General features: G+C 43.1%; 2 protein-coding genes and 1 pseudogene across 11 annotated transcripts in view; 1 reads left to right on the top strand and 2 right to left on the bottom strand.

Moving 5' to 3' along the window:
- Positions 1-290: 290 nt before the first annotated feature.
- LOC147997882 (DNA-directed RNA polymerase II subunit GRINL1A pseudogene) lies at positions 291-4,689 on the bottom strand (annotated as a pseudogene). Its single transcript, XR_015647493.1, has one exon. The product of XR_015647493.1 is annotated as a DNA-directed RNA polymerase II subunit GRINL1A pseudogene (transcript).
- The window catches only part of LOC134483246 (uncharacterized), a 43,959-nt gene continuing 20,300 nt past the window's right edge, over positions 3,856-27,514 (top strand). The window contains exons 1-2 of one of the 2 annotated variants that reach the window (XM_087601449.1): positions 3,856-3,918; positions 24,526-24,684. The gene's annotated coding sequence lies outside the window, so the exon portion shown is untranslated. The remainder of the gene's footprint in view (positions 3,919-24,525; positions 24,685-27,514) is intronic. The other variant, XM_087601450.1, reaches the window with a different exon arrangement.
- Positions 15,280-27,514, bottom strand: part of LOC147997878 (disks large homolog 5-like) — a 91,444-nt gene continuing 79,209 nt past the window's right edge. For 3 of the 8 annotated variants that reach the window (XM_087601458.1, XM_087601459.1, XM_087601460.1), the window contains 4 exons: positions 18,622-18,781; positions 17,278-17,421; positions 16,483-16,645; positions 15,280-15,769 (listed from right to left, as the gene is read on the bottom strand). In XM_087601458.1, the coding sequence (XP_087457584.1) occupies positions 15,740-15,769; positions 16,483-16,645; positions 17,278-17,421; positions 18,622-18,781 (497 nt within the window). In that variant the 3' untranslated portion in view covers positions 15,280-15,739. Of the gene's footprint in view, positions 15,770-16,482; positions 16,646-17,277; positions 17,422-18,621; positions 18,782-19,583; positions 19,690-21,790; positions 21,851-27,514 lie in introns of all 8 variants that reach the window. The other 5 variants (XM_087601454.1, XM_087601455.1, XM_087601456.1 and 2 more) reach the window with 3 other exon arrangements.

The raw sequence follows: 27,514 nt of genomic DNA, 5'->3' as shown, positions 1-27,514 counted from the left end.
CACTGAAATCGTGGGCTAATTTAATACAACCTAAACCAGGTGTGCATGGTTTTCAGTAAGATTTTGACATCACCGCTACAGAGAGCAGAAAAAGCTTCAGTAGTTACATGGATGTGATCAATCAGTGTAAGTGTGTGCATTCAATAAAATATCCGTTTTTTACTAAGGTAGATGCTTCTGTGTTTTGTGGGGTGACCCATTGTCAATGTCTAGTGAATTGGGGGCCCTGGGTACAGTATACCTCCAGGACAAGGGGGTGCACAGCAAAGGCAGAAGCAACTACACACAGTTGCAAGCTTTATTAATCCCTATATACCTGGGAATATGAATAACTACAATTTTCATTTTGTCAAGATACCATAAGATCATTATTCCCAGGATACCAGGAACAACTGAGGGAAGACTAAACAAAGAAATACGAATAAACAAAGGCTTCTTCTCAAAATATTCATAAAACAAGTCACCTCTCTTATTATAATCAAAATGTACTCACCATTACCTAGAGAGCATTAGAACCACTTCCAGAGAAACAGGACATAGCAGAACATAGCTTAAGGCCAAGTGAGAAAACATTTTCTTCTCCAGGGTGGCATTCCAGCCCCTACTTGAATCTGTCACCAGGCCTTTCTTGACCCTGCCTGGGAGCTGCATCTCTATGTCTTAACAATTCCTTCTTTTTTCTTTTGTTTTAATGTCTTAAATCCTCATATTTTTCAATAAATAACATCTTTCGACCCAACCATTCTACTGTTTGTTTTGAAACATCTACTTGATGTTGAAGTCTAGTATCAGTTTTAGTTTGCTCTATCCATAACTCATGTGAATCTTTATGCCAGTCTTCAACAAAATGCTTTGTCTCAATAGATGTTTTTAATGCTATGCTGGAAATGGCTGCCAAAGTAGCAACAGAAATAAGGCTTAAAATAGTAGCTACAAACTCCAATAATTCTTTTACTGTTCCTCAGCAGATTATTAAAAAATTCAATAATCATATAATTAAGAGGATCTTGAGACCAATGATGTGTCAAATTAACAGGCATCCATACATATATTTTTTGCTGAATATCATAATAGAATATTGATTTATATTAAACTGAATAGATGAATTAATACATGGATACTAATGACAGTTAGTACAAGCAAATCCATTAGCAAAATTAAATCTACCTATTAAAAAGAAATATGGCATAGGAATACAAGTAGTAACCTTGTCTTTCTTAAATGTTGTAAAAATATACTGAGAGGCAGATTGAGTGTCCCAGAAAAGCTTCCATTAGCAAGAACATCTTCTTTTAATGCAGTGACAGTCTTCCACAAATGAGCTTGAAACGCATTAGGATCTTCCACAGAGGCCAGTCGGTTATCGCAATGCCTCCATCTCCACATTCCATCAGCAAGCATCCATTAAGGCGTTCACTCTCCTCTCAGTTCATCCTGGTAACATTTGACAAATCACAAGTGGTAACATTCCATTCTGAACATGTATTAATAATTGGCCATAAGGACCCCAATTTATTCATTTATCTTGAATAATTTTTCGAAACATGCCAGGGAAGTATTTCCAAATGCATGGGAGATATTTTAAGCCTACATAAGTAAACCAAGCACAAATAGGATATACTGTCTCGCTAACAAATGTAATGTTATTCCAATTTTGGTTATAGACCAAGCTGTCAATCCTGGAGACTGTAACAATTATTCCTGGTAATCGCCAATTTTAATAACCCGTTTGTAGGCCTGGACTCTTTCTTAAACACAAAGGCATTTTTAATCCAGCATAAGGAAAATTATACAAAGCTCCATCACGTCTATTCCAAAGGTCAAATTATTCCAAAGAGATGATAAAATGCTTGGGGTGGTGTATAAAACCACATCTGTTTCCCCGACAAGTAGCAGGTTCAAATAAAGGTGGATAAGGAATATAAGCCTGATAACTCGCATTGGCCGCAACAGAAGAAACCGTGAGTAAAGCACACACTGCTAAAAATACGTGCTCAGCAGTAAAGGACTTTCCTGAAGGAGACAACATAGTTTTCCTTTCAGGGCTTAATCGCTTCACCTAGGTAATGGGGTTGTCACCGCATCGATCCTTCTCCGTTGTCGTTTGTCGACACTAAGAGAAGCCAGGGCCTCAGTAATGGAGGACACCTCCTTCATCTCCGGAGAACATCCATCAGGAGAAAATGTAGCTGGTTTAACTGGATTCCTCTGAGGGTAGGGAGTGGTTCTTATCATTCTGTGCTTGGATCTGTCTCCTGGGTAACCAGAATAGTCTCCCATCCTGTAAGGAGACAAAATCCTCTCCCCTACATACAGTAATGTCCCTTCCTGTCATTCAGCATCTCGGGCAATTTTTATCCATATTGTCTGTTCCATGCCTTCAGGGAGAAGTCCAATAAAGAGTCTATCTGCTCTTCATATAACTTCACCTTGTGGTAAATTAAGAAGATCAATAAAAAATAATGCTTATGCCAATATTACTCTGGGACTGGTATGCCAACTTCATTCAGGCTGTGTAAGGTCATCTCTTTTCCTTTTTAATTTTATAATTTGTCATTTCAGGGTATGGTAAACTCTTTCAACAAAAGCTTGTCCTTGTGGATGGTATTCTATACCAGTAATATGTACAATATGATATCATTGACAAAATGTTTTTTTTTTGCTCTGATTGGTATTTTATTTCTCCTTTACAAGTTCCACATAATAGACAAAGGCTTTTTGATAACATTGTTATCTTTGCTGAAAATGATCATATAATCATTTTAAAAAGCACAAATGTGCACATACAGGACTGAGGTTTCTGCAGCCTGTAAACACCTCTGTGGGTTTAACAAGGAAAAAAAGCAATATACTGACAATTCAACTGTAACTCTTAGAATAACACCGGTTTCCTTACCAAGCACGAGTGTCCTGTACAGGGACCTATCATCCCAGATGGCAATGAGTTCAAGCCTAGGGCAGCCAGGAGCAGCTCCCCACACCAGCTCAGAAGACCCTCCCCACCCAGCACTTCTTCCAAGTGCTCCTTAACCTCATCACAGGTGACAGCCTTCGCCCCAAGAGAGGACAGAGCAGCAGACACAGTGGTGGTGGTTCCCGAGTGTTGTGTGCGGCATTTCATATCGAGCGTCTCAGGAACGTGTCCATGCAAGCATGCGTACCATTCTTTAGACTGCTCCCCTCATTTCTCGAGTGAGGGGACCAGGCCTTCCTAATTCACTTTAGGTGCCTGGAATAACAAAGTATTTCACCAGAAGGGGTGTAAGCAGTGCTATCTGATAAGAATACGAAGAAGGAAAAAGCAGATATCTTAAAGAAAACGTGCGTTCTACTCACACTAAAATATCAGACCAATGCACAATATACTGCAAAACTGTAACACAATACGGCCAAACACAATGTTCAAATATTGAACTGTTCAAGCATGTGAAGATCATCTTCTGAAAGACAAACTGGGTTCTTATTTTGTAGCTACCTTTGTGTAACTTAAACTGCTGTCCCTCAACAAGGTCTGACACTCTTGGTACTTGTTAGGAAGTTCGATGAGACAATGTAAGCTCAACAGTCGACTCCCAGGATCTCCCAGTGCTCATTTTCAGCATTCGTCCGAGGACTGGGCATCATCTTCATCCCTCACTTCTCGGTATCTCCCTGTAGACTCCCCTTCTGGATTGTAGCTCTGCATTGTAATATTCAGTCTCTCGGCTAGTTTCTGTGCTGCGAGCTTTGCCCGCATCTCCTCATAATTCTGCTTCTGCTCTTTCTGCAGAGCCAGCGACTCTTCTTTGGAGAGCAGCTGTGTAGACAGGGGGTGGAGCAGAAGAAGGCGAGCTGCTGTGACATCATCAAGATGCTGCCTAGCCCTGCGTCGCTGCTCTTCTGAGGAAGCAGGAGACTGAGCCCTCTGACAATGATTTGGTGAGTCACTCTGTTGTGTGGGTAACACATTGGTCATAAACTTATGGGGTGGGGGCACTGGGTTTCTAGCTCGCATTTCTAGCACTGTCTTGTAATGAGGCTTCTTAGGAGTCTCACTCTGCAGTCCTGGAAAGTTCTCAGTGCTGGTGTTTTCTTCTGAGGGTTCAGTCTGGTCTGCAGTTGTGATCTTTTGCAATTTAGTGATAAACAGACTGTCGATGCTGCTGGAAACCTCTTCCGCTTGACTTGAATGCTGGGGGAGATGTTCATTCACTTCAGATGGGGGAGCCTGGACTGTGATGCTGACAGAGGGGCTGGTAGTCACTGTGCAGCCAGTCTCCAAAGTCTCTTCATTGTCTTTGTGAGTGAGCTGTGTAGGTCCCTGAGTTTCTGAGGTTGTTTTAGATGATTCAATGTCTACTGACGAACATTCAGAACTAATGATGAAGTATCAAGCATCAGGTCAGAATTCTGGGCCTTGTCTATGTCGGTATCAACTCTTGTGTTTGCTTTATGCCTTAGCTTACAGTCAACACTAACAGGATGAAGTAGTTCAGTTCTCCTTCTGACCTCTTCACTTTCTGAAATGGCAGCTTTCAATTTGGCAGTGGTGTCTGAGATCTTTTTACCTTTGTTGGGCAATTTGCAAATGAATTTTTCTTTGCGCAAAAGTCTTTCCTGGCGCCTAAACCTCTCCTGCAGCTCTGCCAAACTCTGCCGCCCCACGTCCTCAGGAACTGGGGGCTCGAAGCTGCGGGGCAGGGAGCACATTGTGCATGGGCTGAGGCTGGCCCCGCAGGCAGGGTTCCCCAGCAGGGCCCATGGAGGTCGCAGGCTCCTTGGAAGGCGGCAACTCTGGAGCACGTGCAGGAGTCGCCATTTTCCCGGAAGAGCCGACAAAATTGTTTAAATTGATAAGAAATATATTTTGGTCCATAATCAGTTTTAATTTTAGAAAGTGGTCCCATAACAGCAGAAGTTTCCAATAGATGCTGTATAACATGAGCAGTGCGTACTCCTGGCAATGGTGTAGCCCATACAAATATTGAAAAATTATCTATGCTTACATGTATATATGAAAGGCGACCAAACTCAGAAATATGGGTTCCATCCATCTGCCACGATGTATTAGGTTGCATTCTTCTGGGATTAATTTCAGATGGAATACATTTTATAAGTGAAGGCTCACAAATACCACAATTAGCAATAATTTGTTTGGCTTCAGAATAGGGAACCTTATATTTAATATGCAAATATCCTGTATTGGCATGATTATGACTGTTTTCTTCTGGGGTAGCAAATGCCACTAATTGATCTACCATATGATTGCCATGTGTTAAAGATGCTGGCAATCTTGAATGTGATCTAATATGTGTAATAAATATTCTAGAGTTTTAGAATAAAAATAGTCCTTTAATATGTGAGAATAACATTTAATATAGGCTTAGATGTAGAAACAACAGCAGTTACAATATTCTGTACTACTCCTACAACATAAGCTGACTTGGCTATAATATTTTTACATCTTGAGTAAAATCCAGCAATACATTAATTACTGCTAATACTTCATTTTGTTGTACTGACCCAAAAGAAGATTCTTGTCCCCAAATTTATCTTTGGTCCAATAAGCCATCTGTCTTAGATCTTTGGTCTTAGAGCCATCTGTAAACACAGTAACGGCAGATGGTAATGGATCAACAGAAATTAGTGTATTTATCACAATTTTTTTTGTTTTCTTAAGCAATCCCAGAATTTACTATGGGGAAAATGAAATTCAGTATTTCTAGTGTAAGAAATCATGGCTAATTGAGAAACTTCAGACGTCTGCATTAAATATTCCACTTTATTTTTGCTTAATGAGAAAACGAAAGCAGCACAATCATATCCCCACAGTGTAACAGGTCTTTGTATGCCTTGCTGAATAATTAAAGAAATTTGTTCCTCATATGTTGTTAATGTTTTGTTAAAGTTAAATTTAATATATATCCATTCTAAAGGCAACTCATCTTGAGCTAAAGTGCCTATAGGATATTCAAGAGTATTTCAATGTATAATTTAATAACTCTATCTGGATCAATACGTGCCAAAAATGCATCTTTCCATTTTCAGAAAAGATATCCTCTTCCATGCCTTCATATAAGCATTAATATCCCCAGTTTCCTTTATAGGTAATTATGCTCTCCTGTACTCTTCATTAGCATTTTCAAAAGCAAGCATTTTCAGCAGTTGTCCTCTAGCTTCCTCTCCTACCACTGTTCTTTCCATTGTTAATTTTAGTATACATAAAGACTTAATATATGGTTCATAGAAAGTTACTGCCTTTTTCAACAAACCACTATCATCCTTTATAATAAATTGGTTGGGCCACACCTTGAACCGATGATAGACATTGTCCCAGGATAGACATTGTTTATCAGCAGGTCTCAGGGTAGAACTGGATATGTGACCCTGTGCTATAGCACTGTCCAGAGTAGTAAATGCAGCTTCTGAAGAGGAATGCAGGCCTGGCCTCTAGACCTCCACCTTCCAGGCCTGTCTGGAGAGCCTGATGCCCTGGCAAAAGAGACTCCTTCTCTCCAGAGGAGCACTGCAGTCAAATGACATCTCAGTGATGAAAACTATCAGTCCCCAAAGGCATGCCACTGAGCAGAGATAGCCTCAGTCATGCACCTCTGCACATCCCCAGTTCCTCATGTCAATAACTCAACCCTTTCATGAACTAGATGGCAATACTTGAGGCAGGATGATCAGTAGTTTACTGGCCAATCTGGGCTCTATGAGACGCTCTCCCTGAAATCAGAGCCAGCAGGAAATTCAGCTTGAAAGCTCTTTGTAGCCAAGCTCAACAACCCGGTTCAGAGCCTGGGACCCCACACAGTAGGATAAAGTGACTCCCATGGCTTTTCCTCCACCTTCAATACTCATGCTTTGGAAGGCACACCCCTACAAGGAGAGCAATACACATGGAATAAAAATTAAATAGAAAAATTAATGAAGACCATGCAGACAATGTTTTAAAGGATCCTGGGAGTCCTCACTCTGCACTTCCCTTTCCTTTGCCTTGGGAACAGCACCTGCACCAGAGACTGGAGACTTCCTGCAAGAGAGAGAGGAGTGATGCACTGTTCATTCAGCTGGAGAGCTGTGCAAAGACCAGAGCCACCTGTCTTTTCCTGATAGTGGGAGCTGGGCCCAAGTGTGGGCTGCTCCTACTAGAGGCACCACAAGAAGAGAACCACCTTCCTCAAACCTTCCTGGAAGTCAGAGCACTGGCTATGGACTTCCCTCAATCCTCAGAGGACTCTCTTTCAGCGATGGCTCAGAGCCTGTTAGGACAGAGAGGGACCAGAGCTTCCCCCCAAAGCAAGACCCCTGTCTTATTTGACAGGTATGAGGGCTTAGGGATGGGACAGAGGATGTGACAAGGTTACATGTAGCACAGGGGCTAGGTTAATAAAGAAATCAAAGAGGAAAGAAACCTGGAAGATTCCTCATCTGTTCTTTTTTGCTCTATTCGTAGGGATGAGGTGGCATCTGCTCATGGTGAGCTTTCTAGGCTGCCTGTTCACTGTGACCAGCAACTTTTCAACTGTGCCACTCTACTACCAAGGCTGACACAACTGGTGGACCATGTAGTAATAGGACTGTACTGACTTAGGGACATCTGGAATCACACAATGATCATGTCTCACAGAAGAGTTTCTTTTTTTAGAAAAGGATTAAAACAAAAACTATTTATTTTGTCCATATGAGTGAGTACACTGTCCCTGTTTTCAGACACAACAGTAGAGGGTAGTAGATGAGATTAGAAATGGTTATAAGACACAGTGTGGTTCCTGGGAATTGAACTCAGATACCCTGGAAGAGCAGTCAGTGGTCTTAACCACTGAGCCATCTCTCCAGCCCCGGTATATTGTATTTTCAATATTGTTTGTTTTTATTTCTTTTCTCACCTATGTCTGTATGGTGTTTCTGTGAGTACAGGTACTCATGTGCTTGTGTAAAGGTCAGGGACAACCTGAGCACAGGTCCTCACCTTCTACCTCTCATCCATGGCTGTTTATGCTAGGCTAGCCCTTCCCCCTAATCCTAGAGACTGTCCACTTTAGGCTCCTATCTCCCTGTGGGAAGGGCTGGATGACAGACACTACTGCATCCAGGTTTATGTGGCTTCTAGGGACCTAAACTGTTGTTGGGCTTGTTCAGATGAAAATAAACACCATTTCACAGCCCTGGCTGGGCCAGGCAGTGCACAGGTGTTTCCTGCTCTTGCAGAAGACTTGAGTTCAGTCTCCAGCACCCGGGTCAGGTGGCTCACAACCACCTGAGACTCCAGGTCCAGGGACTTCCAAGCTCTTCTGGGTAAAGCTACATGGCAAAAGCAGGGCTGGGAGCTGGAGGCTTCTGGTGTTGGCTTCTCCCTGCAGTAGGGGGCAAATCATGGGCATGTGAAACATGGAACCCTGTTATTCTACAAAATGCAGAAGCTCCTGATGTCCCTCATGGTGCCCCTGACCCTGCCCACCACTCATTCAGGCTTCAGTAACATGGCCTTGTCCTGACCTGTGTGCACTCTGCATCCTCACTCTCTACCCCCTGCTTTTCGGGGTTGGAAGTCTCAGGTGTAGGAGGCGCCTACCATAGGCCTCTTCTCTCAGCATTTCAGCATGTTACATTTTATGTAGTTTGTGGTGTTCCTGTGCCATGATATGCACATGGAGAGCAGAGGACACAATGTGGACTCAGTTCTCTGCTTTCATCCATGATCAAACTGAGGCCATGAGGCTGGGTGGCAGAGACTTTACCTGCTGAGCTGTGATACCCACTTGACCTTCACCAAGCATCCTGTGCTGTACACAGATATATCAGCCTGTGACCCTCATCCTCCAGACTCTTATGAAGCAAACCCCATAGGTGTGGAGCTCTCATGTTAGCCAGGCCTAAAGGGGAAGGCAGCAAGCCCTTCAGGAACTCTAGAAAAATGTCTATACTGGGACTAAACTCGTGCTGCCATGTAGGGCTACATTTTTCCTTTAAAACAGGAGTATTTGTGGTGGTGGTGGTGGCACAGGCCTTTGATCCTAACACTTGGGAGGCAGAGGCAGACAGATCTCTGTGAATTCTAGGCCAGCTCCCTCTACAGAACTAGTTCCAGGTCAGCTACACAAAAGAAACCCTGTTTCCAAGAGTAAAACAAAGAAAGATAAAGAAAGAAGGAAAGAAAGAAAGAAGGAAAGAAAGAAAGAAAGAATGAATGAATTTATATTTTGTATACAATGAGATGCCTGCCTGTCTATGCCTGAACCATCATGGTAACTATAACTCTTGTCACATCTGCATTAATTCAAATACTGAAGGCCAAATGGTTAAATCTTAATGACAGTACAATGAGGGGGGGGGTGCTGAAGAGATGGTTGGTTTAGTGGCTAAGAGCAGAAGACCCGGGTTCAGTTCCCAGTGCCCACATGGTGGCTCCTATTAGCCTGTAATTGCAGTTCAATGGAATCGTTCTGGACTTCATGGGCACCAGACATACCACATGGTGCACAAGCATTTATTAGGTGAAACACTCAGGCCCATAAAAATAAGTAAATAAAATATATGATTAACAGACACTGTGATTCAGGAAGTTCTTAGTGACTTTGGTTATCATTTCTCTCTCTTGAAGACCTGTCTTCCTCATGCTCAGCCTCCCTGGCTTCTAGGACATTTCCTAGCTCTGTGGAGCATGAAGTACTCAACACCATAAGCCAAGCATTCCAAAGCCATCTGCACCTTCACTGCTACACCTTCTCCATGGCTGTGTCTAAAGGGAGAGACTTGGAATCCCACAGATGCAAGGCCAAACCTGTTGGGCTATGTGAGCCCAGCCACCCAATAGTCAGATCTACTCCTGTCCTTGGCTATGGCATGAGGCTCTTAAGACAAATTAATTTGAAGGATCTCAACAGCTATGCTGTTAGACCTCTCATTGCTCTGCTGACCTACAAGCTCCTTTACTGGCTCAAATTCACACCCGAACTCCTCTCCTGCCTCAGCCACCATCAGCTCTTCTACTCCTCTCCACCTGTGCTCTGAATAATCCACACTAAGGTGGACGTTAACCTCTTGTGGACCTCCAGACGTATGCTTGTGATTACTCTTCATTGGCTGTTTTGTATGGGTAGGCGGATTCTTCTAGTCTCATGCAGAACACTGCTCACACATTTTGGATCTTACAACACCCTCTTGATTGAGAATCCTGACTAATGACTGACTGAGCCTTCCATGCCTGAAGTCACCCTCTGTCTCCAGTCCAAGATGAGAATCCCCACACTAACCCCATGGTGTCCAGTTTCATCTCAGAAGCTAGACTCTGCACTACCGAATATCATTTGGATCTCGGCCTCTAATTCTCTGTTAAATCGTTCCTCTCTTCTTTAAAACAAATTCATTTTGTTGTTTGTTTTTTGAGACAGGGTTTCTCGGTTTGGCCCTGGCTATTCTGACATGCTCTCTGTAGATCAGACTTGTCAGGAAGCAAGATATCTGCCTGCCTCGGCCTCTTAAGCACTGGGATTACTGGATTGTGCCAGCATGTTTAATTAAAAATTAATTAGTGGCAGTGCATGTTGGCACATGCCTTTAATTCCATGCGTTGGGAGGTAGAGGCATTGTGAGTTCCAGGACAGCCAGGGCTATAAATTAACACCTTGTCTCAAAGAAAACAAGCCAAAAATGAAACAAAAATGTTGCAATATGGACTTAGGTATGTAACTGAGTCTGTTCTTGAACTCTGAATCCTCCCACTTTCACTCAGGTGCTAACCAGCAGGCTTCTGTCTTGACTTTCACTGCGCACTCAGGGCTGCCAGGACTGTTACCTCTCCCAGTGTAACTCCTGACTCTCTCATCAGCATCATCACAAAACTCCTGCTAAGAATTAAGGAAACCTGAATTCTAAGGAACAGTCGGAGCTCCAGTATTTCCAAAGCTCACTCTAATACAGATGGATCCTATGCTGCAGTAAAATGGTCACAGCTGGAGGTCTTAATTCCAGGACTTGGGACAGAGGGGTTGGAGGATCTTGAATTCAGGGTTGGTTTTACCTTACAGTGTTGGTTAAAGCAGGTTTGTGCTGCTACAAGATACCCTGTCTCAAAACTATACCAAACACACCTAAAATGAGACAGAGGAGTTTGAGTGGGCACAGATGGGAAAGCTGGGCACTTTGTGGCTAAGCCACCTGCTGCCAGCACCAAAGTCCATGCACAACCCCGATTCTGAGCTGCGTCTGGGACCCTGCTCAGGAGAATGCACCAAAGTAGCTCAGATCCAGGGCTTTTGGTCTAAAAGGAATTCAGGCAGTCACTCTTTGGATGCCAGTTCTCCAGCTCAACTGCCTGTCAGCCCAAGATCTGGTCTTAGTCATGGCTTGGCACCCCTAAATTCCTCCCAGCTGTGCTCTGAACTCACCCTGTGCCCCATTCTGATGAATCTGCCATTCTCCATGGGAGTAGCCTCAAGAAGTCCCTCACATCTGAAGCACCACTCTGAGTGCACTAAATACTGCAGGGGAGGGGCGTGGCCAGCAGAGCACCCACCTCTTTCAGCTGTAGAACATTTAGCTCTAGAGTGAGCACTGCTGTGCATTGTGGAACTTAAGCAGTATCCCAGCCTTGGCCTGGGAAGAGCCGTTGACACCCACACTTGCTGGAGTGACATTGTCTCCTGAGGATAGAGTCAGATCAGGAGCAGCAACTGATGTTCACGAGAGACAAACTTTCTTCACCACCTGCCCATGCTGGCCCTAGGATCTGGGCTTTTTGGGTGACATGAGTGCTGAGCCCCCCAGGTAGATGGGTTTTCAGGGGTCAGGTGGTAATTGTCACCAAAGGTATCCACAAGGATAAGTCATACTGTACTAATTCCTATATTAGATCCCTTCTCACGGGTCACAGATGCCGTGCTGGGTCCTATGTGGACCCAGGTTCCTGCGCACTTTTGAGGAGACTGGTCAGGGCGCAGGCTTCATGACATTTTGTTTGAATTATTTTTGGGGAATTTTATTTTTACTGTTGGGGACAAAGCTAGGGCTGCCATGTGCTGGGTAAAGGCTTTGCCACAGCTGTAGATCATCCCTAATTATAAACTCCTTAATTCTACCAATCCTGAACTTTCTAGATCCCTCACATGATGCAACCTTTGGGGGATTCCTCACATAGAATCATGGGGTGGATTGTATCCCAAAGAGAGAAATTTTCTCCAGTGTCTGCCTGTGGCTGTGGTGATGAGAGTGCTGACCAATGGATGGCAGGGCCCATGTGAAACCCTTTTGGTTTCCACTTGAGTGGAATCTTCACCATGCCTTTTTTTTTTTTTCTTGAAACACAGGTTGCCCTGGAACTTACAGTCTTCCATCACTCTGACTCACTTTCCGATGATTGGGCTCACAGGCTTAAATTACTATGCCCATCTATGTTTTCTTTTGTATTTATAAATCTTCTAAAAGCCAGAAGGATCTAGAATTTAAAATTTTGCGGTCCAAGGCATTTCCAACAGGGGATTCTTGACGTAGGAATATCCGGACCAGTTTTTATTGTGTGGGTACTTCATTCCCATAACAGCTTATGCTTGACAAAGAGTTCCAAGGTGTGGTGTCACTGGGCATCAGGCGGTGTCCCAAATAGCAGCACTGAGTCAGGTTGTAATTTAGGCTGGAGAAACTTACTAGGACCCTGGTAATCCTAGCACCCTGGGGCCTTAGCTGTCCTTAATCAGATCTGACTATGAATCAACTGCTCTTGAGGGTGGATTGGAATTCTAGTCACTGTGAGGCAGGAGCATTAGTATCCTACAGACACTCTGGGCTCCATAGGAAGATCCTGTTTCAATAGTAAAAGTGGTCACCTGTGAGTTCTTACTGTCTTCCCTGAGGCCTTCCTGCTGGAGTTAGAATAGCTGTCTCACCAAGTTGAAGTAGAGGGCAGAATGTTGGTGCCTTCTATAATGAGGACTAGTGACAGATAGTCTATGGAAATTCTAGAAAGATCTACAGGTATTTATGTCCTGTGCATGGGAATTGCTGGCTTCCCTGTGTCCTTTGCCTTTAATTTGCAGTCCACGGTGCACCTGGGAATGTCCCAAAACCAGGCTGCACACAGGACTTGTCCCATGATTCTCACTTGCACCCAGTGCCTGCCTGATTGTCATAAGTCTGACAGAGCCACTGTATGCTCACCTGACACCTGCAGAGAGCACTATATGGGGCCCTACCATCCGCACACTGCCCATCAGTGTCTACAATGTCCCTATATGGCACTGAGATGATCTAAGCTGCTTCCGGCCTATGTGCTGCATCAGAATCTGACCATTCCTAATTTCCTCCTCTCACACCCACACTAGAAGCCCTGTACCCACACTAGCCCCAGCTGGCCTGTTGCCTACTGACATCTCATGGACTCTGTCCCAATCCCCTGCCCTGCCCTGCCCTGCCACAATCCCCTGCCCTGCCCTGCCCTGCCCTGCCCTGCCCTGCCCTCACTCAGCTGACAATGTGGACATCTCAAGACAGTCACTGGACAATGGCTGACACACTGTCTGGAGACTGGAAATGTTTCTCGATCTTGGAGAGGAAAGAAGGACCCTCCAACTACACTGAACTCTAAGGAAGTTTATTCAGGTGAGGGATGACAGGGACTGTTTTGTCTCACGTCACACATGTCAGTAGAAAATATCCTAGGTATTGGATGGCGCTGTTATCATTAACAGAACAAAGCCCATAGTGTTGGGAAGGATAATAAATTATGAGTAGGATTAGAAAACCCCAAGCCTCTTCCAGGTCCTAAGAGGGCAAAAAATACCACCAAACACAGCATTAATGTGGTAGGTGAGTTAAATCTAGTTACTAGATTCTAGTGTGATAACTATGACCCTTTTTGTGTCATGCTCAGCTTATAATGACTAGAGGACCTAAGCTTGAGAGTCACCAATGCCTCTCCCTTGCTTCTCCAGCTGCTGAGCATTGAAAAGCCCTAATGAGACAGCATCTGTTTGCAGACATACTGGATTATTCTTTTGCACTTTATCTCTCGGAGTCACCTCCACTCTCAGTAAGTCAGTTTAATTCCATAAATTGGAAATGAGTCACGTGGAAAATATACTTTCTCAATACAATCACAGATTTCCACGTAAAAGGTGAAACATGAACTGTCCCACCTAAGTTCTGGGCTTGCACAGACCTGCTCTGCAAAAGAAACATGTGGTCACAGCTGCAGTCTGCATTCAGTATGGGTGGTCTTGAGGTCCTCCCTAAACTGCATAGATTAAGATAATTATCTTGCTTTCTATCAAAAGAATTCATTATGCCAAGTTGGCCTGTAGAAGGAGGCTAGTCTCTTCTGTATTTTATCAGATGTGCTTAATGTATATAATCATCGATAGTAAGTGAAAGATCTGTTTGGAATTGAAATAGAGTGATGCTGGAGAATGATTCTGAATGCACAATGAGCAGTGGAGGCACCAGAGCCCGGTGTGGATGCCTAGCAGGCTGCCACATTGAGCAGGCACCGCTAAACCACCTGTACATACACATCTCCTGAGATCTCTCTCCTTAATTGAAGGTGATCGTGTCCATCTAGTATAGCACATGCCCTGGAAGGACAAAAGCTACCTACAGGAGCTGTGGTGATGACTCCCAGGTTAGAGCATCTGCTGCTCTCTCAGAAGAACCACATGGTCCCTAACAATCATCTACAATGGGGAATGCTATTCCCTCTTTTGGATCATGAGGGAAATGCACTCAGGAGTGGCCCAGACATACATTTGAAAAAAAAAGATCCATTGAGTTAAAAGATAAAAATAAATATAATCAGCAACAATAAAAAACACAGCATATGAATGATCAAGTGAAACTGCACCTATAAAAACCTATTTCCCAAAATGACGTTGATGGTCATTATCTTTGTGGTTTAATACTAATGCTGTATTGTAAGAAAAACTGAGGCACATGGTTCTCGATTAGGATTATTCTATATTCCTTTGTGAAAGTTGTCATTTTTTCTGCAGCTCTACAGGCATGAGTGTGTGTTACTCAATATCTGGTGCACACAGTCAATAAGGAATGTGTGTTGTAGACTGATATAGACTAGGATGAGCAGAATACATGACAGCATGGATACAGTATGTCAGTGATTACATCATAAAGTGTGTGTCCATAAAAAAAGTCACATTATCCACACAAAAGACACTATCACCCTGTGTACCCCTTGGTGGCTTTGAATTCACTGGACCATGCAAAGATCCATATCTAGCTGTCAGTTCTAAATCTACAGGAGGGGAAAGGACCCTTGAATAAGATGGTCTTAAGAGTCAAGAGTTACAAATCAATTTTTATTCATAAGGAATACAATTTACAAAAAACAGGCATAAAATGAACAACTAAAATTGTATAAAAAATGAAAAACAGTAACAAGAATATATAACTATGAAATAACAAAAAGAAAACTTCAATGAAAATCATAACCAAAAACATTTCTTAACAGCATTTTCTTAATGAACATTTAGAAACACAGTTGTAGTGCTGTTTCTCCTCTAGGACGTGAGATGTCAAGGCATTCCCCTCAGTTGTCTCTCAAATGGTGTTGTCGGTATGAGAAAGGAGAAAGACCTCAATGAGACAGGCTGGCATACGGATACATAAATTTAGGGTCTCTATACATTGAGGAAATTATCTGAGAAGAAGAATATTCCCCCAAAAAGTCTTTGACTGTGAGGATTGTCGTCACAGGGAAATCCTGAGAGAGAAACTCATTCCTCAGGGGGCTGTCTTCCTGGGATCCGTCCTATGCCATGTCTCCTGCAGTTCCTGAGACCTGGGAGGAGAAGGCAGCTATTAAGACACTGATTTGTTGGGGACATGCATACCAGCTGTCAAGTTGCTGCCTTCTGTCCCCTCAGCTGCATTGGACAGACAGCACTGATCTTTCACTGAAATCATTGCTGATATCTCTGCAGGCTGGGAACATCACCAGCAACCCTCACAGTACTGTGGGAGAACAAGCTGCTCCTCAGACTCTACCAGTGCAAACCAAGAATGGGGAAATGGGGAGAGACCTAATTGGGGTGCAGGAAGAAAGGAGAAGGCCACATGATACCCAGAGCAAAGCCAATGACCAGGACTCATTTGCCATTTGCACTTGGTTCTTATCCCTACAAAGTGCTTCCAACCATCACATGGCCCCTGCATGACCTTTGTCACACAACCAAGAACTCATTCAAAACTCTTCATAGCATCCAATCTGTGATAGGGAGATGCAGTCATGTGATATGTTATTCCTCTGTCACCATTTCTGGACTGCAGTTTCAGAAAGGGCAGAGAAGTATAATTGCCCATAATTCAGTTTCTGAGGAGTGGTTAACATCCCAGAATACTTGTGCATAGACAGAGCAATGAATAACTCTATCACATGAGGTGGGTGACTGACTGGGTGTGGGGAGATTAGAAAGGTGATAGGGGAAGCAAAGATGTATCCAATAGGCAAATGGTGTCAGACATTGTCAATCTGACTCAGCTGCTTGTTCCTACCACATTTTGCTGGGTCTGGAGGTTGCTGGTCTTCTCCTGTTCGTCTTCATCCTTCGGGTTCAACTCAAACAAATATCGCTGTACCTCCTTGCACTCCTGCTTCAATGTGACCAACTTCTTCTTCATACATGCCTGGTCCATCAGGAGCCGGCTGTGCAGGTTGCTGGAAACACACTCTGCATAGTAAGATCCTGAAGCCTCTTCCTCCCATTCCAACTGCCAAATCCCACAAACTCCACCAGGACCCAGATACCCATAAAGACTTCATAGAATATATCTCCATACATGTAAGGCTGCTGCACAAACAACAAACGGCTAATCCAGGGAAGAATAAATTGTTTCTGTGATCCAAGCACAAATAAGAGTCCATTTCTGTCCAAAAGAACAAGGGATCTTCAACTATCCATGTGAGCCCAATGCATTGGGGCAACATCAATTAGTAGGCAGCAAATAACCACAAGAGGACAGTAGAACCAAGGGAGGTCATGCTAACCATGTGGTCCACACATTGCGCTTTGTTAAACCTGGTATGACCCCAGAGCCGCAGGTTGGCCTAATAACACTCTGATGCCTGAATCAGTGTAGTTCTATCCAGAGCCTTCTAAAGATGCATAGACACTGTGGTGATAAGTAACAGTCTCTTATGGAACTGAATCTGAGTCCAAAAGACCCACGGCACAGTGATATTTAAACAGCAGAAGACATGGACCCAGAGCTGCAGGCTCTCCAGTCCAGAACAAAGAGAGGCAGACATGGCCATTCCCCAAGTGATGGGCCCTTCTGACCAGTACTTACCGATAGAAGTTAATCTCCTTCTTGAGCTCCTGAAATTTCTCACGATGTTCAATGTTCTTTGTGTCTAAGTTGTGCAGTAATGACATGACCTCTTTCTCCTTTATCTTCAAGTTTTCATAAAATGGATTTGGCCTGAAGTAGGGGCTGGCCCCAGGAAGATAGAACCCAATGAACATCAAGGTTTAAGATTATATGAACTCAGGCTGTGTCCTGTACTAGCCCAGCCCTGGAAGGACACTTTCTGAATTCTACATATTTGGATCTTCTTCAGATTCAGAAACTTGGAATTGTGTGCCCAGGATAACAGAAGCTAAGCACCCAGATAAAGGGTTCCCTGGCTCACTTTTTTCAATCAGGAGAGCTGGATCTGCATTCAAACCTGTTATGATGTCAAGAGCCTAGGCCACAGAGCTTACCCAAACACACACACACACACACACACACACACACACACACACACACACACACACACATCCAGAAACCTCTGATTTCATTTTTCCTGTTTTGAGAAGTGGAATGCTACAAGCCGAATAACTAATATTCTAGAGGCAGACAGTACACATAATTCTGGAGATGAGACCAGATATTGCCACAAACTTATAATCTGCCCAAGGCATACAAATGTATAGACAAATGTGACCACACAGGCAAAGAACTTTACTGTTGAAAGTGGGGCTTCCAAAATAAAGCACTTACACCTCCATGAAACTATTATACAGGTAAATCCTGAGGTCAAAAAACAGACCCCTAAATTCCAAGTGTGCAGGGACATAGAAACATATAAAAGTTGTGCATATGCATGCAGACCTGTGCACACACAGACACACAAACTGGGACACACCCACAAGAAAAGAAAAGTAAACAGACTCAGAGAATGAGAAAGAGAGACAAATATGGAAAGAGCACAATGAGAATCAGTAGAAATGCATGCACCATTACTGTCTCAGAGTGTAAGGCACACAGACAAGAAGAACAGGCCTGAGCCTCAGGCCTTCTAGTTAAGCATTGATATGAACAATGTGGGACCTGTCACCTACGGCTGCTACCAGGAGATGATAGCATTCAGTCCCCTCCTAGCAAGTACAAACACTCTCCACAAACTCACAGCACCTAGAACCTTGCAAAGCTGCCACCTGTCAAGGGCTTTCCAATTGTACACTGGGAACTCATGCTCCAGGGACTTTTTCCCTGAAATCTTCACTCAGATCACAAGTTCAGATTTTCAACAGGCGGAATCAGAGAGTCCATTTCCAAACTCACTCCTCAGTAAGGGTCAGGTTCTGAATCTCCTCTCTATGGGAGATGAGGTTTAGAACAAGGTCGTTTGTTTGGAGCAATGCACACCTCTTGCTCATGGATCCACCTGTCACATAAAGGAGGCGATCTGTCAGCTCATTTCTCTCCTTGGTAGTTAGCTCCAGTTCTCTATTCAGCCTCTCCTCTTCCTCGTTGGCCTGCACCTTGTTTAGGACATTTTCAGGGGATGACGTCTGTCTGCAGGCCTCTGTAGGTAGAAGAACACAAGTGAACCCGCATGGGGCGAATGCATAGAGCATACACAGACCACAGTGAGGTCAAACAGGAGAACATGCTTGGAAGCCAGTGTCACTGCAAGGAGTTTGGTCTATGTGTAAGAGGCCTCCTAAGTGGATCACAGTTCCCCCACTACTATATAGAGACCAAGAGATGTAAGCAGCCAGGTGTTCCCTATGCCCGCCCACACAGGCCAATAGGATACAGGCTCTTTCTCTACCTGCTCCGTATAGTTTGGCTACTGTAGAAAAATATCTGCCACACAGAACCTCTAATATATGAAGGTAAGATTGGCCCCGTCAGCCAGAGGTAGTCAGAGGAGTTCTAAGAATATAAGGTCATGGCCAGGAGCACAATTCTCTCCCTCTTACTACTGTTAGATAGTCACTGAATTTAAAGAAGCAATGAAAGTGAAGTACATTGATGCCCTGTTTAATTCAGAAAAGTTGTACCCTCCATGACTACTTATGGTGTTATTATATCAATTTAACACACCGAATGCACTGTAAAAGTAAAGACTAGAAGTTCACCCAATAATAGCATAGGCATTGCCATATCCTCCATGTGGTTATGGAGAAACTAATGATGTGAAAACCTTGACTTTCAGGAATTGTGATAATCATGGAATTCAATATCTGTGGAGATGTTCCAGTGGTTGTGGCCCATTACTAAAAAGGCCAGCGGAAGACCCCCACACACACCCCTGAGAGGAAGCTCAACATACACTGCCCAGAACTTACTCCACATTCCCCATGTCCTGTGTCCATCATTACCTTTAGGTTTCGTTTGCTTCACTCTAGACTCTTCTCTATCAACATCAACTCTCCCAAAGTGCCTACAAAGACGGGCAAACATGTCTGTGGATATATCCTTTGGACACTAAGAGAAAAAGAAGGGAATTGGTTGTCACAACGATCCTGGTGACATCACAGGGATTCCAAGGTCTCTCTAGGAGACAATAGAATGTCCACGAAGGGACGGCTGATGTCATGGAGAACAGACTTTGCCTCCCTGCTAATGTTCTGCCTGTACTGAGCAAAAGCTGATGTGCCCTTTTCAGGAGACTTCCCTGTGGCATAGCCACTGAGCACCACATGCTTCCAAAGCCAAATTTGGCTCTAGGCTTGATTGGAAAAACCTAAGTCATTGCTATGTATCTAAATGAGTGCTTCCTCCCCAATCCCTGCACAGAAATGTTTCATCCTACATCAAATTCTCCTCAGTCAGCAATATTACCCATTAAAGATTACTGAGAAATCACACCAGTTCCTATAAGTAGCCAAAGATGTCTCATGTCTCATCATGTGCAGGTGCATGAAATCACACCCAGAAATAGCCTGTAGGCTAGGTTGTAATGTGGGTGTGTGTTATAGGTACAACCTGAAGCTTTGTGCTTAACATTTGACAGTTGCCACCAGATTCCTTAGGAGAAAGAATTGCATTCATTATGGTCCTGGCAACAATGTGGTGATCTGTTAGCAGAGGAAACTCAAATATTGGATCTACCAGAGAATGCACCCTCAGGCTGAGTGTGGGGCTCTCCTCTTTGCACTTAAGTTACCAAAGCAGGATTGCATACAGGCCTCTCTAAGCTATAACGTGTGATTTCATCTGAAAAATAAAATAGTCAGCAGATGTGGGGGGGTATGCAGCCAAAGGAGTAGGACAAGCCTAGAGATATAACTCAGTGGACAGAGTAAGAAACAAGCATCTTCACTCCTGTTTCATGGATCACCCCACAAAACACAAAAGCATCTATCATACTAAAAAAAAAAAAAAAACCAAGTTATTTTATTGAATGCATACACTAATACTGTTTACAGTATTAGTAGCAAAGCTCAGATTTTGGGGCAAGATCCATGACTTGAACTATCTTCCGGACAATATATAAAGCAATAAATAAATAAATAAATAAATAAATAAGAAAAAAAACAGAAAAATAAAAAACACAAGAAGCACAAGCCTCTCATGTGACGTTACAGAAGAGTGATCCAGTGGTCACTTCTGACCAGGCCATTTTAGCTATGACAGTGCATAGTGACCCTTAATTTGATGGGTCCTATATAAAGCTTTGTGCAATATTGTCATTTTAACAAACCTCATCCAGAACATACATAACGACACAGGATATGATTGCCATGTCCTTGCTGTGTATCAAGTTATTTTTCTGTGTCCTTGATTGTCAGGCATATTACAGCAACAATCTGAGATTGCTGGTAGACTTGGAAGAAATTGGATATGAAAGATCCCCATTTATATATCAGTACAGCCATTTCTTAAGAATGAGAATCTTTAAGCTGGCCCTCGCTTAGACCCTTGACATTAGACAATAGACCAGAAAGTACAGAAAGCACATTCCCACCCACTCTCTAGGAAGCTGCCTGACCATAAGAACAGAGGGTATAGAACATATCTACTGCAGGGCAATTACAAGACAGGAAACATCTGGGAAGCTGACTGACCACTATAGAAGTGAGATATCCTTGGTACTGAATGCAGCTGTGCTATAGGCTGACATAGCTATAGCCTTGTCCTGGGAACTCCAGAAGAGAAACACCTGCCAAGACAGATATCATGGTCCTTGTCCTGGAAACCCCAGGATAAGAAAACATATATCAAGTCAGACGTCCTTGGTACTGAAATAGCTACATTGATGTGGTTAAGGCCTTATCCTAGGAATTCCAGGCCGAGAAACATCTGCCTAGATATCCTTGGCACCAAAATAGCTGAGCTAAGGAAACTGTGTGATCGTAAATGACTGTTTAAGCTGTACATTTCTGTTGTTCGAGGCTCCTCACATCCCTCCTGCGTGAGGACTGTGTGGAGCCCCAGTGCATTGGTATCCCAAAGTAAACCTCTTGTTTTTACATCAAGACTGAGTCCTGTGTGTTCATGGGGTGGTGATTGTCCTCAGGACTGGAGCGAGAGTCTCCTCTGTCTGAGGGTCTTTCAGATAAAGCTATAGTTGTGGGTTACACACCTCAATTCTCATTGGCTAATGCTGTCCTCACAGTCCTTGGAGGCCCCTTTGTAAGACTACCTGTTGGAAAGTGGAAGCAGCTTTATTTGAGCTCAAAGTGAACCTGACGAGCAACGTAGAGAACAAGATGAGGTAATTGAGAACCTGTCTAAAACCAGCACAGAAACCCACCCTCCATTCAAAGCATCATCTTGAATTTTTACCATTCTCTGCCAACCAGTCTTTCATTCAGGAAAGGTAGAAAAGAACTGGAAATGATCTTTGTATTATAAGGACCTTGATCGCTCTTTCCTTAGGTCCACATTAAGAACAAATGAATTGGGTATCACCATCTGAACAACTTAGTATCACCTACTCAGCATTTCTAGCCTAATACTGTGCCTATGGCAATCTCAAGCTTACCTGAGTGTTGCTGTCCCAGCAAGAAGAATGAAGAACTGAGGTCAAACCCCAGTGAACCTTTCAAGGGGTTAGAAGAAAGCCATCAGAGATACTGCACTTCTTTGTCCTTAGCTTAAATCAAGATGATACAACGTGAATCTATTGGGCTATTCAACCATACATCTTCCTCACAACCCCACCTATCTGAGTTCATTGCTTGGCAGAATTCATGCCCCACCATCCTAGATATTTCTTGATTCATTGCTGCCAAGGGCCAGGTTTCCTGAGTTTTGTTTTTTATAGAATTGGGTGTAGTCAATCATAGTTGCCCTCTGTAAGAAATGACAAATATCTATAATAACTGACCACACTGTACTTGTGTTTACAAGTACAGTAGTGGAAAATTCAGCATAACTGAGGAGTGGGAAATCACCACTGTGTCCTGGCCTTTCTCTGCCCATATCCCAGCTCACAGGCAGCTGGGGCAAACCTTGAGTTCCTCTGTAGAAACAGAGTGAGGTTGAATGGACACTGAGCAGGCAGAGCAACACAGCTGAGGCAACTCAATTCCAGCAACAAATGCATTATTTGTTTCCCATCTTAACAGCTCCTTTTGAGGACTTGTCCCCACACCTAGCTTAAACACAGCAATTTTCATACATGCCCGCCTGCTATTTCATATTGTTGCTGTAATACGCCTCCACATCATAGATTTCAAAAAAATATATACCTAACACTGAAAAGGGTGATGCTTGTCAACAGCTAGTGCGTTGGGGGCCCAGGTACGGTCACAAATAACCAGGACACAGGGGATGCAGAGCTAAGGCAGATGCAACTGCATGCAGCTGCATGTTTATTAACCCTTATACAGGCATGAATATGCATTACCTCACTTTACCTTTTGGCAAGATATAATAAGATCGTTATTCCCATGATACCAGGAACGACTGAATCAAGACTAGGCTAAGAAGTGAGACTAAGCAAAGGCTTCTCCTTAAAATATCTGTATAGCAAATCACCCCTCTTCCTAGTATCACAATATACTTGTCATAACCCAGAGAGCATGAGAGCCGCTTCCACAAAAAAGGGACACAGTACAGCATAGTGTAAGGTAAAGTGAGAAAAACATTTTCTTCTCAAGGGCAGCATTGCAGCCCCTGCTTGCATCTCTCAGCCGTCTTTCCTTGATCCTGTCAGGGAAGTGTCTCTCAGTGACTCCACAATTTCTTTCTCTGTTCTTTTGTTTTAAAAGTAACACTCTCTATAACATAGCTAAATGTCCTTGAAGGGGTTTAATCATGCAAAAAGAAAGCAATATAATATATAAAGTATGCAACCTTTAATGAGTGTATCTATTTTCTTAGGGGTATTTTTCAGATACCTTCCCAGATCTGGATTTAACTTTGGTAATTGTTATCTGTCTACAAAATCAACAATATCGAATAAATATTCCAGTTTTCTGGCATAAAATCCTCGGGAGTAAGAACTAATGATTTTGGAATTTGCTCAGTGTCTATTGTAATGTCCCTCATTTCATTTCTGATTTTTAATTCATGTATTGTCTCTCTTGTGCATTGTTAGTTTGAGGAAGGGGTTGTTTCTCTTGTGGTTCTTCTCAAAAAAAAAAAAAAGAGGAAGAAAAGACAGCTCTTGCTTTCCTTGACTTTGTATTTTTCTCTTTGTTTCTAAAGGCTTGATTTCAACCCTGAGTTTATTGCCCTTCATCAGATCCTACCAGACTCTCTATGGGATGAGGCTTTGCCTCACTTGGTAACAGCAGCATGGAATAAATGAAGCTTCTGCTGATCTCTGTTGTGGTGTTGCACATCACAATCTCACCAAAAATCATGCATAGCCTGGTTTTAGGCTCTATTAAAGCAGCCCAGTATTTCAGTGTTCCCTGCAAGGTGCCATGGAACAGTAGTAACATAATTCTGCATGCACATCGACAGGTTTCTCCACAGTCTTCTGGGTCATTTGATAATAATTTATAGTGAGTTCATGGATGAACACACACACACACACACACACACACACACACACACACACTTTACTGACATGGTGCATATTCTTTGCACACCAAAAATAAAGTGAGCATTACTGAAAATGCACCAATAGTGCAATCGATGGAGGGAGCTGTGGGGAAGCTGGGGCTTAGAGTTACTTAAAAGACCGATGCAGATTCTCCTTCTATTGGAGGAGAAACTTGATAGACAATGTGGTTCTTTATTTTCTTTCTCTAGAGCACACAGGACTAGGGTGGCAGCTAGGGCTTTAAGTGTGTTTGGCAGGTACTGTAGCACTGAATTAAATCCTAGGGCTGGAACCCTATTAATCGTCTACAACAATTACAGGGCAGGCTGGATGACGACACTCAGCTGACAATGTGGACATCTCAAGACAGTCACTGGACAATGGCTGACACACTTGTCTGAAGACTGGAAATGTTTCTCGATCTTGGAGAGGAAAGAAGGACCCTCCACCTACACTGTCCTCTAAGCAAGTTTATTCAGGTGAGGGATGACAGGGACTGTTTTGTCTCATGTCACACATGTCAGTAGTAAATATCCTAGGTATTGGATGCCGCTGTTAGCATTAACAGAACAAAGCCCATAGTGTTGGGAAGGATAATAAATTATGAGTAGGATTAGAAAACCCCAAGCCTCTTCCAGGTTCTAGGAGAGCAAAAAAAAAAAAAAAAAAAAAATACCACGAAATACAGCATTAATGTGATAGTTTGGTTAATCTAGTTACTAGTTTCTATTGTGATACCTATTGTCAGTGCCTGCGCTGACAGTGTGTGAATATTGGGTGTAGGTTTGTGGGGTTGAAAGAAAACACGTACACGGGTCACCCCTTTTTAGCGAGTGCCACCAAGGCTTTACTGAGATCTCCTTATATACCAGAGGCAAAAGCTGTGGAAAAACAACAAGGCAGGTGAAAATCCCCAACCAGGAAAATAGGACAAGTCTGTGTGGTGAAAGTTCCAGCCCAATCAGGGGCATAAACAGCTTCTTAAAAACAAGAAGCAGGAAAGCTCAGTGGGGAGGAAGGGTGCCATGGAAAATCCCAGCCCCAAATCAGGGGCTAAGAGCAGCTGTCAAAGGTGTAAACAATTTCTTGCTATAGCAGGCTGAAAGGCTCAGCGAGGGGGGAGGGAAACACCAAGGTAGGGCCCAACAGGAGCCTTCACTGGTGGCTCTAATGTTTCACTTTCCTATGCCAACTGGCCTCCACACTGATTCTAGCACCATAATGATTTCAAGTCTTCCTCCTAAAGAATTTTGTGGCAACCATTGAATGCTAAGCACAAGGCTTCATGAGTGTTCCCCTAACACACACCCATGTTGCAACCTTCCATGCAGGCTATTTCTTGATGTGATTTCAAGCACCTGTACATAATAAGACAGGAGAACATTTTGACTGCATATTCAAACTGGTATTATTTCTCAGGAATTTTTAATGGCTAATATTGGTGAAGGAGGATAATTTGAGTTAGGATGAGACATTTTTGGGCAGGATTTGGAAGGAACCATTCATTTAGATGCATAGGAATTACTAAGGTTTTTATAATCAAGCCTTGAGGAAAATTTGGCTTTGGAAGCAGGAGATGCTCAGTGCCTCTGCCCCGGGAAAGTCTCCTGGAAAGGGCACCTCTGCTTATGCTCAGTACAGGGAGAACATTAGCAGGAAGGCAAAGTCTGTTCCCCATGACATCAGCTGTCCCTTCTTGGACATTCTATTGTCTCCTAGAGAGATCTTGGCATCCTCTGCTATGTCACCAATGTTGTAGTGACAACCAGTGCCCTAGTTTGTCTCAGTCTGAGTCTGGCAGATACATCCTAAGACATGTTTTCCAGTCTTAGAAGTGTTTTGGGAGGGGGGATGTCGATTGTGGAGAGACTAGGGTGAAGGAGTCTGACCTTTCGTCTCAAAGAAATGATGGACAAAGAAAGTGGTTCTGGGGAATGTGGAGTAAGTTCTGGGCAGTGTCTTTTGAGCTTTCTGTGGAGGCAGGGGGAGGGATGGTGGGGGTCCTGCAAGCTTAAGCTGACCTTTCTAGCAATTGGCCACAACAACTGGAGCATCTGCAAAGGAATTGAATTTCCATGAATATCACAATTCCTGAAAGTCATGGATTTCAGAACATTAATTTTCCCATCCCCAAAGAAAGGATATGGTAAGGCCAATGCTACTATTCTGTGAACTTCTGGCCTTTACTTTTAAAGTTGATTTGTGGCTTGTTTTTTGTTTGTTCATTTATTTATTTAGTTGGTAATATTATTTATTGCCAAAGTCAAACATCTGGGTTACATCCTGGGACCCACATGACAGAAGGAGAGAAATGGCTCCTGAAAGTTGTTTGGTCATGTGCTGCACACACACCCACACACACACACTTACACACACACACTCACACACACACACAGACACTCACACTCATACACACACAAACTTTAAAGCAATAGTAATTTTTCTTAGAGTCTGATATAATTGGTTCTAATACAAGGACAGCCTGAGTGTAGTTACTATATAATTAAATAGTACTCATGCTCTCAGGCAAAGAGTTTAAAGTTTATAGGTACCTAATAAACTAGCATTGGGACATATGAAGAACATTTAAATGTTCAGCAGAAATACAAAGAATAGCTAATTTAATTTATTAAAAGTGAAAGCTTATACAATTCTGAAGGTTTTTATGCTGGTTTTATTATACATGTAATTATGAAAAGAAAACGTACATACTTGATCAATGAAATGGGGAAGATTGATTTAATGAACAGAAAAATGGATGGTACTTCAAAATTTCCATGATTACATATTAACTATTTAATTCCCTCCACAATAGCAAGAAACGGACATTATTATTTATGCGACATTACAGATACATAAACCGAGAAAATATTGTTTGGCCTGATTTTCTGAGCTTCCTTAAAGATATAGTTAATTGACAGAACTGTGCTTTAAAATTAGGGTCCATATTCTTCTGTTTTAAATGTGTGACACTTTTCTCTTTTTTTCTCCATCTTTATTAAATTGGGTATTTCTTATTTACATTTCAATTGTTATTACCTTTCTGGGTTTCCAGGCAAACATCCCCCTAACCCCCCCTCCCCTTCTCTATGGGTGTTCCCCTCCCCATCCTCCTCCCATTACCGCCCTCCCCCCCCCAACAATCCCTTTCACTGGGGTTCAGTCTTGGCAGGACCAAGGCCTCCCTTTTATTTCTAGTGGGTGCTGCTCTCCCTGCTCCGTGGGAAGTGGATGGGGGGAAGGCCCGGGCCTGAGGTGAGTTGGAACTGGGGTAGAAAGGCATAGGGCCTCCTAGGTGAGAATGTCAAA

This window comes from Rattus norvegicus, unplaced genomic scaffold, assembly GCF_021556685.1.
Source record: "Rattus norvegicus strain SHRSP/BbbUtx unplaced genomic scaffold, alternate assembly SHRSP_T2T haplotype2-0000026, whole genome shotgun sequence".
Lineage (NCBI taxonomy): Eukaryota > Metazoa > Chordata > Mammalia > Rodentia > Muridae > Rattus > Rattus norvegicus.
This window is presented reverse-complemented; position numbering and strand designations above follow the sequence as displayed.